Source organism: Camelus dromedarius, chromosome Y (assembly GCF_036321535.1).
Source record: "Camelus dromedarius isolate mCamDro1 chromosome Y, mCamDro1.pat, whole genome shotgun sequence".
In the NCBI taxonomy this organism is placed as follows: Eukaryota; Metazoa; Chordata; class Mammalia; order Artiodactyla; family Camelidae; genus Camelus; species Camelus dromedarius.
The window spans coordinates 16,559,047-16,576,026 of record NC_087473.1 but is presented as its reverse complement, the minus strand read 5'-3'; the positions used below and the strand labels follow the sequence as shown (position 1 = coordinate 16,576,026).

General features: G+C 50.1%; 1 protein-coding gene across 4 annotated transcripts in view; it reads right to left on the bottom strand.

Annotated features, from left to right (window-relative positions):
• The window catches only part of LOC105086568 (pseudouridine-5'-phosphatase), a 498,657-nt gene that overhangs the window by 440,089 nt on the left and 41,588 nt on the right, over positions 1–16,980 (bottom strand). For all 4 annotated transcript variants that reach the window (XR_010379551.1, XR_010379552.1, XR_010379553.1 and 1 more), the window contains exon 3: positions 13,161–13,390. Coding sequence is in view for 1 of the 4 variants with exons in the window: in XM_031445990.2 (XP_031301850.2) it covers positions 13,161–13,390 (230 nt within the window). In the remaining 3 variants the exon portion in view is untranslated. The remainder of the gene's footprint in view (positions 1–13,160; positions 13,391–16,980) is intronic.

Sequence of the window (16,980 nt, the reverse complement as noted above, 5' to 3'; positions counted from 1 at the left end):
GGGGAGCCAGGAGAGGCAGCGGAGGGGCCAGGTGAGGGGCAGCCCCGTGGCGATGCCAGGTTCCTCATAGGATCAGGTGTGTCATCACATGGCCCGGGGCCCCTCCCCTCTTACTTCCAGGGGCTCCCACCTGTGTGCAGAGTCACCGTCCCCACCGTGCTTCTCCTCCTCAGCCCAGGCCAACAAGGACTCAGTCATCAGTCCTGCTCCCCTGCTCCCTGCAGTTCTCCAAGACAAACACTGTCCAGATCTGAGGTGACACTTGGTAATTAATTTTATGTTTTAAACAATTACACGTGTCCCATTTTTAAGTCATACACTTTTCTGGAACTCATGAACTTTTTACATGGGACTATGTCCTGTCTAGGGAGCAAAGCTTTTCCTTTTGCCAGGTAAAACACAAAATTTGACCTGAGGTCACTCTGGTTCACTGTCATGAGTCTCAGAGGACCTGGCATTGTGTGTATGCAAATTTCAGTACCTCTGAAAGCAACGCCCGTGATTATTCATTATATGTGAAGCCAGGTATGATCCAAATCTAATCACTAAGACAATTTTCGACTTAACCACTACTTTTAAGTTGAAACTTTCATTGTATCACTTTTTGCAGTAGATTGGACTCCATACATTAATTTTGTAATATCAAATTCAATTTTCACACTGTGAGACATCAAAACTTTGATGTCTTAAATGTTACGTTTGATCAATTTTTTGTCAAGAGCACTCATATCTAAGGTTTAAGTTTTATTTGTCTTCATGTTCTGTGCCAGACAGTGAACTACCTATAAATAAGCACCACAATATTATGACACAATATATACACTTAACTAGTAAACTTTAGGTACTGTTGTAAAAATGACTGAGCTTTGCATGCATTTTGTTGTAAATTAGTACTTTTGTTTATGTTCTTCACTTTTTAATCCATCTATCCACTCATCCACCATGCATTCATCCATCCATCCATGCACCCATCCACCTATCCATCCATCCACTCATCCATTTATCCATCCATCTATCTACGATCCATCTATCCATCCACTCATCCACCAATCCATCCATTTTTCCAGGCATCCACCATCCATCCATCCACACAACCATTCACCCATCCATCCATCCACCATCTCTCTATCCATCCATCCACTCTTCTACCATCTATTCATCCATCTAGCCACCCATCCATCCATCCATCCACCCATCCGTCCACCCATTCATGCATCCACCATCCATGCATCCATCCATCCACCCATGTGTCTATCAAAGTAACCATCCACCCATGTACCCATCCCTATCTATCTACCTACCTACTTACCCACCCAGCCACCCACCTATCTATAGCTGTGCTATGGTCTGTTATGGCTGTGCTATGCTATTGTTTTACTGAGTTAACTTGACTCTGAAAATAAAAATAATAAAACCAGTACTGACATAAACATATTTATAACCAAATCCTCTAGAGCTGCAGGCTACATACATGAATGAATCACACCACCAAATTGATGCCTCTTCCTTTTGAGAAAAGCTTTTGAAGAAATGTAGGATTTAACAACTCTGTGGGCATGGGTGGCAGGCTTCCTAAGGCATTGTCACTTTATTCATGAAAACTACATTGTGAGGCACCCTCAGTGTCTGTTTTAAAGTGCATGCATGTAAATTAAGTGCTGAGCAAAGGACTTTAAGATAGCTCAGAAAACTTTCTCTTATTTTCCCTTTTAATAATACAGATTGTGTCCACCGATTTGTCAGCAACCACTAGAAAGCCCAGAGAAGCTTGCAAAGGCGCCAAGTACTTTAAAGAGTCTTAAAACAAGTGTTGAGAGTTCTGCATGGTCAACAGAATCCTTTTTCCTCTTCCTACTTCCTCTATGTAGTCAAGTAAATATGCAGTCACGTCCCTTTCCTCGACCTTTACCAAGACACATGTGAAACACAGGTGGGCCCCAAGGCCCCTGTTAGTTTCGCATGTTAAGAGTCAACTATGACAACAGCCTTGAAGATGATCCACCGACATGACTAATACTCCTAAATATATACTATAGGCTGAACTGTGTTTCCCCAAACTCAAATGCTCTACCTTAACACCCAATCTATTTGGAGATAGAGTCCCCAGAAGGATTTTAAGGTGACACGAGTCCCAAGGGGGGCCCTAACCAGTTAGGGGGTAGTGTCCTTCCAAGAAGAGAAAGAGGGAAGCTGCTGTCTCTGCCCTCTTCCCGCCCCCCACTCAGAGGAAAGGCCACGTGGGGGCACAGGAGCCCAGCAGCGAGCCGTCCCCAGAAGAGAACCAGCCACAGCCCTCACACTGGACTGCCGGGGCCAGGAGCAGCGAGGACACACGCGTGTGCTGTTGAGGCTGCAGGTGTGTGGTGCTGGGGCCGGCAGCCAGCGCACACTCGTGCTGTATGCAGGACAGTCGGTTGTATGCAGTTTCCAATCAGCACTTCCTCAGAGGAAGTGCCTGTACACGTCTTAGATCAAAACTGCCCATGGTCTGGGGAGAGGAAGCAAACGTTTCCAGGATGCCCTGACTCCATGAACGCCTCCAACAGCAGCAGCACGGCTCGGTTTGTCTGCCTTTGGGCGTAGCTCCTAAAGAGGCTTAAGCAACAAACAGGATTATCACGGGACAGAGGGTGCCTGTGCCGACCTGCGGAAGTGATTTTCCTCACTGCCGGCAACGCCGTGTACCGGAGGGGCCGCCAGCCCTCGTGGGGAGTGACACACACACACAGGGAAGGCCTCAGTCACTGCTGGACCTGGAGGGGGTCAAATCCATCGTTGCCAAATGGGCGGACGGCCGAGCTGCTGCTCCAGGGGTGATGTGTCACCGCCGCCAATGCCCGAGGCCTCCTTTCAGTCCGCGGGATGCCAACACCTGTTGTTTATGGCCCAGCAACCTGCCCACTGATGACGACAGGTCCTTGAAGGCAGGCCCTCCAGGATCTGCTTTACGTTCACAAAGGTGCCTGGGCTCTCCGTCCTGCGCACACACCGAGTGCCCACCGACCAGACGAAAGCCGGTTTTTATACACAACCGTTGCCAAGTCAGCATGTGTGGAAACAACGATGTGCTGGATTCCAGGGGAGGCCTGCAACCTTTCTAAGCATCTCTCAGTTCATTTCTCAACTGTCTGCTAGGATGTCATTAGGTACGAAGTTTCCAGAATGTTCTTTGATGCAGCAGTCCAGAGAAACTGTTTGTGAAAACGAGCCTCATCACATTCACCGAGGGACTGGACGTTCTGATGTACAATTAGCACAAACAAGTTCCCAGAAGGACCGCCCTGGATAAATCTGTTGTTTCAACGTTGATGGAGAAGTTTCCCAACCATGAAAGTCTGTTTTCAGAAAAAACCAATGAAGGTCCCCAAAACCAGCGCTCTGAGGACCATACTGGGGAAAGTTTGAAGACAAAATGCCTGACAGTGGCATGATTCACATGAATGCAAATAAATTCACTGTCTGTGTTTTCTCAGAGTGTTCTGAACCTCACCTGTGCAGAATGACTTTAACGTACACTGCTTACGATAAGTAAAATCAGATGAGGCAAATTTTCAGTTCAAATGTCCACCGGCTCTAACATGTAGGTCACACTTTTATTTCATTAGAAAGGGAAGTGGACGGAACGTAAGGAGACCTGGGAGGTGCCTTCCGTCTGCAGCCTCCTGAGGACAAAAGGTGTCCAAGGGGGCATGTGGCAGGTCACAGGGAGCATGTCCTGTCCGTTGTCCCTGTCCTCTTGGTGGGGAGGAGTGTAACATCTTCTCAGTCTTCGGATACGGAGGAGGCACCCTCCTTCCCCTCCAGTAACCTGGGATTCACAGAGAGCCTCAGCCCAAGAGTGGGACCAGCGGTCTGGAGAATAGTAAGGATGTGCTGGAGCCGGGCAAGGGGTGGGTGGGAAGTGGGGCATCGCTGGGCAGAGGCGGGGGACGCTGCAGAGCGGGCATCACACCCCTGAAGGCAGGCGTAGGGCCACTGGGGAGGGATCCTGGGTCCATGCGGGCCGAGAAAAATTCTCTAGTAGTATAAAGGGCAAGCCCTGAGTTTCTGAGGCTGTTCCTGGGGTTTGCAAACGGTGTGGGGGGATATCTGTTAACTAAGGGCCCCAGCTGACCCAGCCCTTTGTGTCACAGGGATCCCTGTGCGACCACAGAGCCACACCCTGGGTTTTCTGCTTCCTGGAGACCACCCAGCAGATGCTCAGCATGGTGGAGTGACAGCCACAGAGCTACCCAGGACTGGGGGTTCCCAGTGGTCCCCCAGTACCCCCAACACATGCCTGACTGATCACAGGCCGCAGGTACTTGTAGCTGCTGGTAAAATGAACAACGGAAGTATATTTACCTTCAAAAAAGGAACGTAGTAACAATAATACTGTCTGGGGGTTGGGGGGCAGGTCAAAGGAAAGGACTGATAAATACTGCATTCCATCAGCAATCTTCCTCTACCCTGGCTGAGGACAAATGAGTGGACTGAACATGCCTCAACCTTTCATGGCTTTATCTGCTCATAGGTTTACATCATTTTAGCCGCTGACTCAGTTCCTCCATCTCATTGAACAGTGGCAGGAAGGACCTCCGACTCACCTCACCGATACGTCACCCCTGTGGGATGTGTGGTCCTCTATGCTGGACCCAGACTGGCCTGCAAGTGTGGATATTGGCCCCCTTGTGACCTGGAGACCAGGGGCATTGGGGCAGCCAGGGGGTGACGGTCCCTTAGACGGTTAAAGGGACCTTGCAGATGGGATTCAGGTTGTGGACCTGGAGACAGGGAGGCGCCTGGACTAAATGGGTGGGCCTCGTCTAATCAGGTGTGCCCTCCACACAGAGAATTTTTATGGCTGGAGTAGGGGAGATGCTGCAGAAGGAGTGATTTCAAGAAGAGTAGGAAGAGTCTGATGCACCACTGCTGGCTCCGAGACGCAGGGCCCACGGCAAGGACCAGAGTGAGGCATCTAGGAGCTGCAGGTGAAGCCCGGTGACATGCAGCCAGGAGCAGGGACCTCAGTCCCATCCTGCAGGGAGCTGGATTCCACCGGATAAGCTACAGAGTGGGTGCTCCCCTGGCACCTCCTGTGCGGAGTCCAGCCAGCCACCATCTTGGTTCCACGCTTGTGACACTCGGACCAGAAGGCCCTGCTATGCCAGGCCTGGGAGTGTGCCCTACGGAACTGTGAGATAGAAGTCTGCGTTGTGGTAAGCCACTATGCTTGTGTGTTACGTGTTACGGCAGCAGTGAAGAGGAACACGGGTCACTAGTCTAAGGTTAAGCGTCAGAAGTCAAAGTCTAGCTTCCTAGGTACACCCAGATGATGGTGGAAAGAATAAAACAACGTACAACCACTGTGCCTTCTGGTTGTGCTAAGAGGCCTTCAGCTAACAAAACAAACCATGGTCCAACTTGCTGACGGCCCAGAAAAAGGATCCTGGCAAGAAACTCCCAACCAAATGGCCAGTCCACTTCACTTGTGCAGAATTCACTTCCTGGTTACTTGCGCGTTCATCCAGGGGCCGGCGATGCCACGTTTTAGAAGACAGTGAGGGGTCTGCCTTCCTCCGGTTCATGACCGAGACTCTCAGCATCAGGAGGACACTAAAGAGTAACTGGTCCAAGAGCCCCAGCACCCCTTGAAGAGAACTGGACCCTCTTGGAAGCAGTTCAGACAAGCTATTGCCAAGTCCGGACTGAATGGGGGTGACCAGCTGTCCCCACTGGCCCGGGATTAGGTCCGGCCAATGGGTGACCAGACATCCCCACTGGCCCGGGATTAGGTCCGGCCACTGGGTGACCAGCCGTCCCCACTGGCCCGGGATTAAGTCCGGCCAGTGGGTGACCAGCCGTCCCCGCTGGCCCAGGATTAGGTCCGGCCAGTGGGTGACCAGCCGTCCCCGCTGGCCCGGGATTAGGTCCAGCTAATTGAGATGACTTAGTCACCCTAGTTTAAACGGGCAAAATGATGGGGACGTATCCATTCTGGACACACTTTCCGAGGATGGTCTTTAACAACCTTGAGAAAATCACCCTTGAGTTTGTTAAAGGCCACCCTTCCTTAGAAATTACTGGGGACTGTTAACTGAGCATCTCTTTAACCTAGCGTGTGACCAGTCCAGTGTGTCTCGGGCATTTTATTCACTGTCAGTCCCCAAGGAGCCTTTGTAGAAAGACATTTTTTCACACCAGCAGGTGCCGATGGTACGCCAGTAACTCAGACGAGAAAGCTAAGAGGAATCCTGGAGTAACCAGCATAGGAAGGAGCAGCCAGGCTAAGCGGTTTACACGTCACGGGGGCTGTGAGGAACTGGGGACACTGAGGCGGAATCGGACCATAACAACACTATCATTCCAGTGTTTCAGAAACATTCCAAAGGCAAAACTATGGAATTAGGAAGAAATTCTCAGCACTGTCAGTTCAACGTCATCGCTCCCCTCTTCCAGCAGAATTGAGTGTGTCTAACAAGATTATGCGTGGGCATGACTGTTCAGTTAATTTTTTAGAAATCCCGAGATACAGCTCACCCTTACACATACCTGGAGTCCTGTCACATTTTCACTCTGTGCTGGTGGCTTAAAATAGACAGGTCATATGCACACACTGCGATGACGACCTAATGAGAACTGTCATTCTTTGAAACGGCGATACGAGATTTTACCCCCTCGTGTGCAAATACACGACGAACTGAGAAAATGCTTAGGCGTCATACTGGGAGCACCGCATTATTTGAATAAATTATAAAGGAGCCCCTCGAGTCGTGCTACCAATCCCCGTAACAGAAAAGTCGCTTCTGGCGTATCATTTCAGCCATTCACATTTTGTTTGATGTATGTGTCTGTGTGTATGAATACAAGGAATGAGGAAAAATTAACTGCTTAGCGATCTATTTACCAGGAGTCACACTGAACAAAACCTAACAGAAACATGACAGAGAGGCCCAGGGGAGACCTCTTGTTGGGTTAAGCCTTGGTGACAGCCCAGGGACATGCTGCGGCCACTGTTTCTGCTTGTTCCACTGGGGGGACGTGAAGGGGCCGGGAACAGGTCAAAGGCAATGACTATTTGATGTTAAAACGGAGAGGCATGCGGGTCAGGTGATCTGGGAAGAAGCCTGTGTGGGAGGTTTATCGCATCTGCCGTCCAGGGAGGGTGGGTCCCTCCCGTCATTCCATCAGCCACAGTGAGTTCCAGGTAATTATGGTTTTAGATACTGCAAATGCAGTTGTCAGCTACGCAGTATCCACCTATGGAATGTCAGGTAGCCCATTTCTTAACGGCAACTGGGAAATGTCAGACTGGCTGCATAACTTACCCGTCATCAGAGGGTCATGCGCTACGGACCGGATTTCAGCGGTGCTGCCGGCAGGGGGAGTCGCTATGAAGGTCTGGGGAGGTGAGAGGGAACAGGTCTCATCGCTGGGCAGGAGGGCTGGACTGGACACCAAGGCACTGGAGCCACACGGGTGGGAAGGAACGAGGAGGCGCTGGGAGGAAGGCTGCAGGTTCCCGGGGCGAGATCAGAGGGGTCCGTGAGTTAGACCGCAGGTGGGCTGAGCACGAGAAGGGGGAAGAGGTCTCCCGACCCAGGGATCACGGCGCCTGGCGTGGGACCAGCTGGTTAAAGTGGGAACCAGACCAGGGTCCTGGAGACCAGGACTCACTGAGGCCACGTGGGTGGTGAAGTCAGGACTTGAGGTCATTCAGGAACGCGGAGGCCGGGGAGCTCAGCAAGCAGAGGCCTTGCCTTCGGCCAGCCAGATGGCAAACATTCAGAGGAGGAAGCAAAGAAGGCAAGGAGTCTTGGGTAAGAAAAGAACAGGGCCGTTCGGTGGTGAAGGGGCTCTGGAACATGCCACGGGGACCCAAGGATTACTCTGAGCTGGAGACACTTGAGAATCAGCAGCTGCAGGAAGAGGCTTTCTCTAAATTCTCCTTATCTTCCTGAAAGCAAAGCCTCCCTAAAGAATTCACCTGTCATAAGTCCCCTCCCCAGGAGTTTCACACCTGGGGAAGGTTGGCTTTTTATGGCTGAAAAGAAGTCAGCAGAGGTCAGCGCCTGGAGAAGAAATCACCTGAACAGACGCCGTCCTACAGCTATCTTATCTCCCACCTGTTCTCCTAAGAGCCCATTTGTTTTCCCCTAAAAGTCACTTGTGCTTCCAGAAGTGCCCCTTTCTCTGTCCCAAGCCCCTATTAAGATGGTATATAAGCCCCAGGTTCTAACTGCCGCCTTGAATCACATTGTTCTGTGAACTGCCTCGTTCTTATAGAAACAGAAATGTGTATTTTCTCTGGCTAACGTCAGCTGTCAGTTTAATTTACAGCCCCCAAGGACCGAACCTAAGAGAGGACAGAAAATGCTCTTCCTCCTCCACAAGCAATCTCGTCCACAGAAGCTCAGAGGGGACACCAAGCAAAGGCAGATTCGATGAAAGAAAAGATGTGTAAGGGGAGGAATTATGAAGGTAATCGTTGAGATCTTCTTCTAATGAAAAAGGGAGGTCCTGGTACACCAGGTGATAAGAGACAGGAGATACATACCAAAGGCAATGACCAGAGGCCCTTGTATTTTGCTCAGGGGTTCTGAGTGACAGGAGAAGACGGTCATGAGGCCTGGGCAGTGATGGCCAAGGCTGAAGGGTCCCTGAGGCCCCGCGAGGTGGCCCACTAGGACCCAGTGGCTCTCGTCTCCCCCGCGAAGAGCTCCAGCATGGCTGCACACCCATTAATACTGGGGTGCTGGGAAGAGAAGGACTGACTACAGAACACTGAACCCCCCACAGGGCAGAGGCCCAGCACAGCGCTCCAGGCCGCCTAGTGTTAACTTTAAATTGGACAGAAGCAAAGGGCACACTTGACCCCTGCTATTCTGGGAGGGGAGAAGCGCTTCACAGAGGGTAACAAACGTCAGGAACACGCCCACAGCCTACGTCTGTCTGCGGACTTTGGGCACAGACACAAGGCACACTGAAAAGAGGCACAGACAATGACTTTTTCAATGAACATGTTTCCTTGTCAAGAGATTATGTAAAACATGTCGACTGCCATTTCAGGTACCGAAAAGTCAACTCAGGTGGTTACTTCTGTTTGCGAAGAAATGCGCTTTTATGGCAAAGTCATTGTGCAGTTCAACAGAACTCACTTGCTCATTTTTTTTCTTTTCACTCTCTAGGTATATAAAAGCTTAATGTGCGGAAGTTGCTTCAAGACAAAAACAAAACAGAAAAAGTAATTCAAAAGAAGACCCTGAAACTCAGCCCTTAACGTTAGCAAGAGAACGAAAACACACAGAGTCGCGATGGCTACGGTTTTAAAAGATGGATTTCAGGTTTCACTTGTAATGTACTAAATAGAACCCAGGAAATCACGTGTGAACATGCCATCATTTTTATCTTGCAACAAAGATGTGCCTTTTTCAGGCTAGGCACTCGAGTGGCAGAGCTCACGTGGCTGGGGGCTGGGGGTGACTCTGGCCTGGTCCCTCCACCTGCTCCAGGACCCTGAGTCCCCCGGCTGTCTGGAAGCCTGCAGACGCCTGTGTGCTGTAAAGGCTGGGGTGATGATAACCCCTGGCCCACGGTAACCTGTGCCCCGTGGGGCCCCTGGGGTCAGTGGGGGACGCCCACATGCCGAGGCCTCCTTGGCACCCAGCAAGCACTCAGTGATGCTCGCGAGCATGAAGATGGGTGAAGGGGACTTCTGAAGAGGGCATATGAGGACCGCGTATTTTAAATACAAAAGAATGATACATTAAAAAAAAAAAAAAGAATGATACATAAGTTAACTTAGAAGAACACGCTTTTCATTTAGTAATGAAAACTTACTAAATGCCAGCTCTGTGAGGCATCTTCTCCTAGTAAAATGGTAAGTGATTTCTTAACAGAAACGTCCCCTTTCTTGCTACGTGCTTTCTACTGCTTTCCCGTTACTGCTGCTGCACCGAATGCATCTGCGGACACCCACAGCATAATAAATTCCCCACGGCAACCGTGACTCTCTCTGGGGACTTAACAACCACGTGAAACGCCCTTGACCTTTGAGGCTCACCGCCCCCACGTGCTGGCGCCTGCACTGCGTCAAAGAGAAAGCGTGTCCTATTTCCACAAGCCTCTTTGCAACTGTTTCCCGTACTTGGAAGACAAGTCCAAGTACAGGATGTGGGGTGCCTCCCCAGCCGGGAGCCCGGTGACCCCTTCCTGGCCCGTTACACCACGCTCAACCCCAAACCCCTGACCGTGTCTGCCTAAGAAACAGGACAGGGGAGGTTTCATTCCTGCAAGTCACACACCTGCACAAAGAAACGTGGGTTAGTAACTAGGGTAGAGGCGGTGCTTGCCCAGTTCTCCCCGACAAGTCTAGCACAGACAGGGCAGCGCGGGAACGCAGGGATGCTCCAGCTCCGTGCAGAGCCTGGGGGCCACGCGAGGGGAACTCCTGCACAGGCGGGCGCCGGACGGTGGTGCCCTGCTCTTCCTCGCTTTCACTGCAACTGCTCTCCGGCAAAGCCAGCCACATGAACTTTGTCTCCACACGCACCGGGAAACCTGGAAACGCCACGGCTCTGTGAACAGGGCACCTGGCAACGGGAGGACGGCCTGGAGCAGGGAGAAAGGCAGCAGCCTCCTCCTTTCACTGCCGCAGCCACACAAAGGGGCAGCGCGTTCAAGGCCACCCTCTTATGTCATCTTTGTCGGCTGTGAAGATGGGCCGCAAGCAGGTGCCTCCGACTGTGAGCCGCTCTGGGGACCAGTCTGCCCAGGGCAGCACCTCACTCATGGGTAACAGATATACATACAGCAACTGCAGCAAACAAAGAGAGTGGCTTCAGGAGGGCGTGCTGACCCGAAGGGGTGGGGAAATTCCTTAAGAAGGGGGCAGAGGTCTGAGGGAAGAAGAACCCATGTGTGTGCATGAGGTCTGCAGCAGGACGCCAGGCACACGGACGCACAGCTGTCCTGATGTAAGACGCAGAACCCCACGGCGCCCAGGACCTGCCCTGGCAGCCCCCGAGGCCTCATCTTTGACTCCACGGCTTAGCAGCTGGACCACCTCAGGCCCGCCCCTCGTGCAGTCGCTGATCTGAATCAGCCCATGTATGTGTGTTGCTAGGAATACCCCACCGCTGGCCCTCAATGAACGCGTGATGACTTTAGGCTGCAGTGTAATAAAAATATACGTATTTGGCCTTTGTCCCCGGTTTCCAGCACAGAGATCCTAAAACCCTTGGAATTTCCTGAGCAATAAGAGTGCCTTTTATTTTTTTTTATTGGTAATAAGCCCCTTTCAGCCACGCCTGAGTTTATGCTAAGGAAGTCACTCCCCTGGGCCCCCAGTCAAGCCAGACCAAGGCCGGTTTAAATGGTTGGAACCTTCATCCCGCCCCCAACTTCCAGGTCCAGAGACTCACCAAGGGCCAATGATTCTAATCAGCAGTGCCAGGTAATGGGGCCTCCATGAAGCCCCCTAGCAAACAAGGTTCTCGGAGCTTCTGCAGACACGGAGGTGCCGGGAGGGCGGTGCACTGAGACAGGGTGTGGAAGTGCCACCCCCCAGCCATACTTTGCACTAAGCATGACTTCTACTGGGCGATTCCTCTTACAACACACCTGGAAGCGGATGCAAGGAAAGTGTTTTCCTGAGTTCTGTGAGTCATTCTCGTGAATTATGAAAACTGAGAAGAGGGTCGTGGGGGATCCCCCAAGTCTGTGGTTGGCGGGGCAGAAGGGTGAGTGGCCTGGCCACCCCACTGGTGGCTGGTGTCTGAAGTGGGGGCAGACTTGCGGGGCTGAGCCCTTAACCCAGGGGGTCTGCACTCACTCCAGGTCGTCAGTGTCAGAACTGAATTGGATCCTGAAAGGCCCAGTGGAGTCCGGGAAACCAAAGAAGAGTTATGTATTTTACACCAGAAATTGACACAACACTATAAACTGACTATACTTCAATAAAAATATATATACACAAAAGGGAAAAAGGAAAGGGGTTAAATGTATTTCAACTGCCCTGACAGGTTCAACGCTGGGCCCTGGGATGAAAAACCAGACCACTGAAAGATCATCCTCTCTCAACTGCATTGGGAGGGGACTTTGAGCAAGCTTCCCTGAACTAAATGGTCAGCATCCCATCGTGGCTCACTGGTTAGTGAGAGAGGTGAAGGGTGAGAAGACCCTTCATGGAAACTGTTCCCAGCACTAACTCCCCACAAAGCAGCATGCGGGCCACCGTCATCCTGAGGAATGCCCGTCATGCTGCAGACACGCCTGGGTCACCAGCAGGAACCCCTTGAGAAGCCTGGGATGCTGTGGGATTGCTGTCTGCAGATGGTGGAGGCAACGCCCTCTGTGTGAGCAGCTCCCGTGTGCGGCAAGGAGACCCTGCTGCAGGGCTGCACAGGCACCATGCACTCACTCCGAACACTTTCCCCAGTCTCAGAACCACTGCATGCCACCCACGGCCACTGCCAACCCTGCATAAGGAAGCAGCCCACGGAGGCAGGACATGGCTTCACCACGGCCTCCTTCCCAGGGAGAAACACAGAAGCCTGGGAACTTGCCCATGGAAAGCAAAGGCCGTGGTGACAAGAAGCCCTGCAGGAAGGAGACAGCCCTGAGGAGCATTCGTTCAGGTACAGGGCAGTGAGTGCTGCTGGCTTAACGTGACCTGGCCGACCGAATCAAATCAAGCCACCATGGGCGCGCGCTTCCAGGTCGGCTGGTCACACAGGAGGCCGCAGCCTGCATGGCGGAAGGCCCCTCCCCTGAACACAGCCGGCCAGCAGTGCTCTCTCAGGCCGAGGCCTCCCCAGATACATTCAGGCATCCGCACGACTCAGGCCGGGTCTCACCAGCCGGGGGGACATGGGGCGGCCGTGGTTCCCACAGGGTGAAGGGGTCTCCCTGTGCACCCCTACCTGGTCAGGCCGAGGCCTCCCCAGATACATTCAGGCATCCGCACGACTCAGGCCGGGTCTCACCAGCCGGGGGGACGTGGGGCGGCCGTGGTTCCCACAGGGTGAAGGGGTCTCCCTGTGCACCCCTACCTGGTGACCCCAGTACCCCCCTCTCTCGAGTTGTACGGACTGCCGGGCAGCAGTGGGCACGGAGTGGAACCACACAGACAGTGTGACCCCCACTCCGCTGCCCCCACCCTTCATCCCTGCCAGGCTTACCTTCTCCATGGGGGGAGTGGGCGAAAACCTCCGGGCACACGCCAGGAATATGTCCGGCTCCGGTTTCCCACTCTTCACTTCGGGGTCGTCCCCCAAGACGACGTGGTCGAACAGGCTGAAGAAGTCCTCGTGTCTGTGGGTCTTCATCTGGAAGGACGCGGTCCCCGAGCTGGTGGCCACGGCGCAGGGCACGCCGTGCCTCCGCAGGTGGCGGACCAGCTTCTCCACACCTGGGGAGGAGGAGGGACAGCCTTCAGGGACGGGGACAGGCGCCGGGCGCAGGCCTCCGGGGACGCCCCGACTCGGCCACGTCTTCCCAGGAACGAGAGTGCCCACACGCACTGTCCCCACAGCGGTTATCAGCTGGAACGTCCCCACTGGGCACAAAATCGGAAAGCCATTCAGAGCTTAGTGACAGCTTTTCCCAAAGTAACAGAGGAGATTTTACTGGGAAGATGTGGCCTTGCTTCCCCATCCTCTCAGAGCAAACCCTTTCATTTTGCTCTGTGCAAAGGAAGGCCCTGTGCACTCGGGACACTGTGTTGTGTCTGTTTTGAAGCAGGGACTACACAAGGACTATGCTCTTGGTGTTTTCTGAGAAAACTTTTGTCTTCTACAGAAAGCTATTCAGTCATTCCTCACAGCCCTGGATCCGGACCCAGCCTCCATCCGAGGCTGACGGAAAGGCCCCCCGGCTGAAGGAAAGCTGTCGGACCACCTACTAAGGGGCCAGAGAGAGAAACCACAACAACGCACCACGTGAAAGACACATTCCCCTACTCATTAATGGCAGGGCTTAAGTCCCAGGGACACGCGGGTTAATGCACTTATCCACAGAGCCACTGACGAAAGGGCCAGTCATCAGAAATGTGTCAAAAGTGACAGTTCAGCCCAGGCCGGTTACGACAGTAATGTCTAAATCCACCCAAAGTGCTATGGTTTGTATAAAATAGTATTTTACATTATCGCGTCATTGTGACTGTTTTAATACTTTTTCAGTTGCTACAGAAAAGACGGATACAGTAATTTTTCCCCCTAAACCAGAACCCATTTAGTGAGGAACAGATACTGAGCACTTGATCCTTCAGAGACGCTCAGAGGGAGGCGTGGATCTCAACTCCACGCCAAGACACGTGAAACCCTTTAAAGAATACATTAGAATCTAGCACTCGGATGGATGCCAAATTCTGCGTCTGACATCCCATCAAAATTCCCACACTTTCAGAGGAGCAAACAGAACCCACAACCAGGAGGAAAAAAGCAGTCATAGAAATGGACGCAGAAATGGCCAAGACGATGGAATTACATAACCTTGTAGAACAGCTTTATAAATATTATATATACGCCCAAATCAGGGACTGTCAGAATGAAAAAAACTAAAACAAAAACAAAAGTGAGACCCGAATACGTGTTGTCTGCAAGAAACTTACTTTCAAGATAAATACTTGGTTAGGTTAAAAATAAAAGGATCGAAAACTATGTATCATATCACTACCAATCAAGAGTCAGGGTAGCTATGTTAATTTAACAACAGGCAACCGGGCTTCAGAACAACGAATGACAATTATCAGGGACAACTTTGGACATTTCACAATGCAAAAATAGTTCAACTCATCAAGAAGATACGGTAATTCTAAATGTGTATGCATCAAATAACAGAGCTTCAAAATACATAAAGCAAAAACTCAAAGAACAGAAAGGAGAAACAGGGACAGAGGTTTCAAACTCCTCTCTCAGTAATGGACAGAACAAGAGAGACAAGATGAACCAGACGTCAAAAACACCATCAGGCAACTAAACCCCAATGACATTTGTATAACACTTTACCCAACAACAGCAGAATACCTATTATTTTCAACTGCATATGAAACACTCAACAAGAAGGAACATACTGTATCGGTCAGACAACAATTCTCAAAACATTTTAAAGAACCGAAATCATAAAAAGTAAGTTCCCTGACCACAGCAGAATTAAAACAGGCAATGACGATTGAATAGTACTTGAAAAATCAAAAATATTTGGACATTAAACCACACACTTCTATGTAAGACGTTGGTCAAATATGAAATCACAAAGGGAAATTAGATGACATTTTGTAGAGAATGAAAATATAACATACCAGATTTGTGGGACATAGCTAAAACATTTTTAGAGGAAAATTTATAGCATTAAATTCTTATATTAGAGAAGAGGGTCTCAGATCAGTGATATAAGTCATCACATTAAAAAACAGCTGTGAGAAAGAAGATCTACAATCTAAGGTTTTATCATAAGAAGATGAAGGAAAAAGAGAAAATTAAACTCAAAAAAAAAAAAAAAAGAATGGAAGAATTAAAATAAGAGAGGAAATCAATGAAGTAGAAAACAGAAAAAAGAACACAGGAAACCAATTAAACCAAAACCTAGTTCTTTAAAAAGATCAATTTAATTGGGAGACTGTTAGCTAGACAGATCAAGATTAAAAAAGAAAAAATCCAAGATTACCATAATGAAAGAGGGACAGCACTAAAGGCCCTTAACATGATTAAAAGGATACAGAAAAATATTATGACAGTTCATGCCAATAAATCTGACAACGCAGATAAAATGGACAAGTTCTCTGAAAGATACAAAGCTCCCTCAAGAAGACACTAATGACCTAACTAGCCCTATATCCACTAAAGGAACTGAATCTGTAGTTAAAACACGTCCCCAGCCGAGGGTTGGGTGGCGTCTTCGGTGGGTTTACCAAGGGTCTCAGAAAGAAAGCACGCCGACACTAAAGAAGCCTCGGAAAACCAAAGGGAACGCTCACTTCCCAACTCATTTTGTGAGACCAGACACAGGTCATACAACAGAACTACAGAGGCATGCGTCTCATGAACACACACACTTAGCCTCACCCTGAGAGCAAATTCCAATCAGTGGGAAAGTATTCCACCTGAAGACTTTCTATGGGGTTTGAATCTTCTATTTTAAAATATTAAAAAAAAAAAAAAAAGCCACACCATTCAATTCGTTTGCAACAACCACTGATGAATATCATGGAGAAATATGTATTATTTATTAGCTAAATTTCAATAAAAACCTTTACTGATCTGGTAAGTGGGATGAAACAATCATCATAACAGATATACATCCAATCACCACCTCGCTCAGGATACAGAGATTAGAGCTGAGTGACAAGCTGACCTGAATTTAAAACAGAATATTCAGATTTCTGTTATCACACAATAGCAAACCAACACATTCAAAAAATAATATAGCATATTTAAATACGTGTTTTCTCTAAAACCTACTGGAAAAAGAAAATTGTGCAGGAAAAGTTCTTTGGTGCTATTCATTAAAAAAAATTTATATATGGTTTTATTTCATTAATCCTTCTAACATTTCTAGTTCTGTGGATACTTTGTAACATGCCTAATGTTAACAGAGCAGTGCTATACACAGACACACACACACCAGCAAGACTATACTGGTGTGCGTACTCGACATTGTTATCCATGGTGGAATGAATCAAAAATGTTTTGGGATGACTGTTTTTTAAATCAGACAAAACATACTCAGCTCCTTTAAAATGTCTGCACCAAAACAAACATGAAACTCAAGAGAGGGACCTGGCCATAGCCCCCGGCAATGATGTCCCCTCCTGGACCTCCATTCCGTCACCTGTCACACAGCCACGATGAACTCTGCTGGCGGCGGGGCAGGGCCCTGCACGTCAAGCACACACAGGAAGGTAAAGGGCAGGTGTTTGCCACGGGCACCCCCATCACATCGGACTCCAGGTCAGAGTCAGCGATGGGTCATTCGAATCTCCTGGCACAGGCCTGCCGCAGT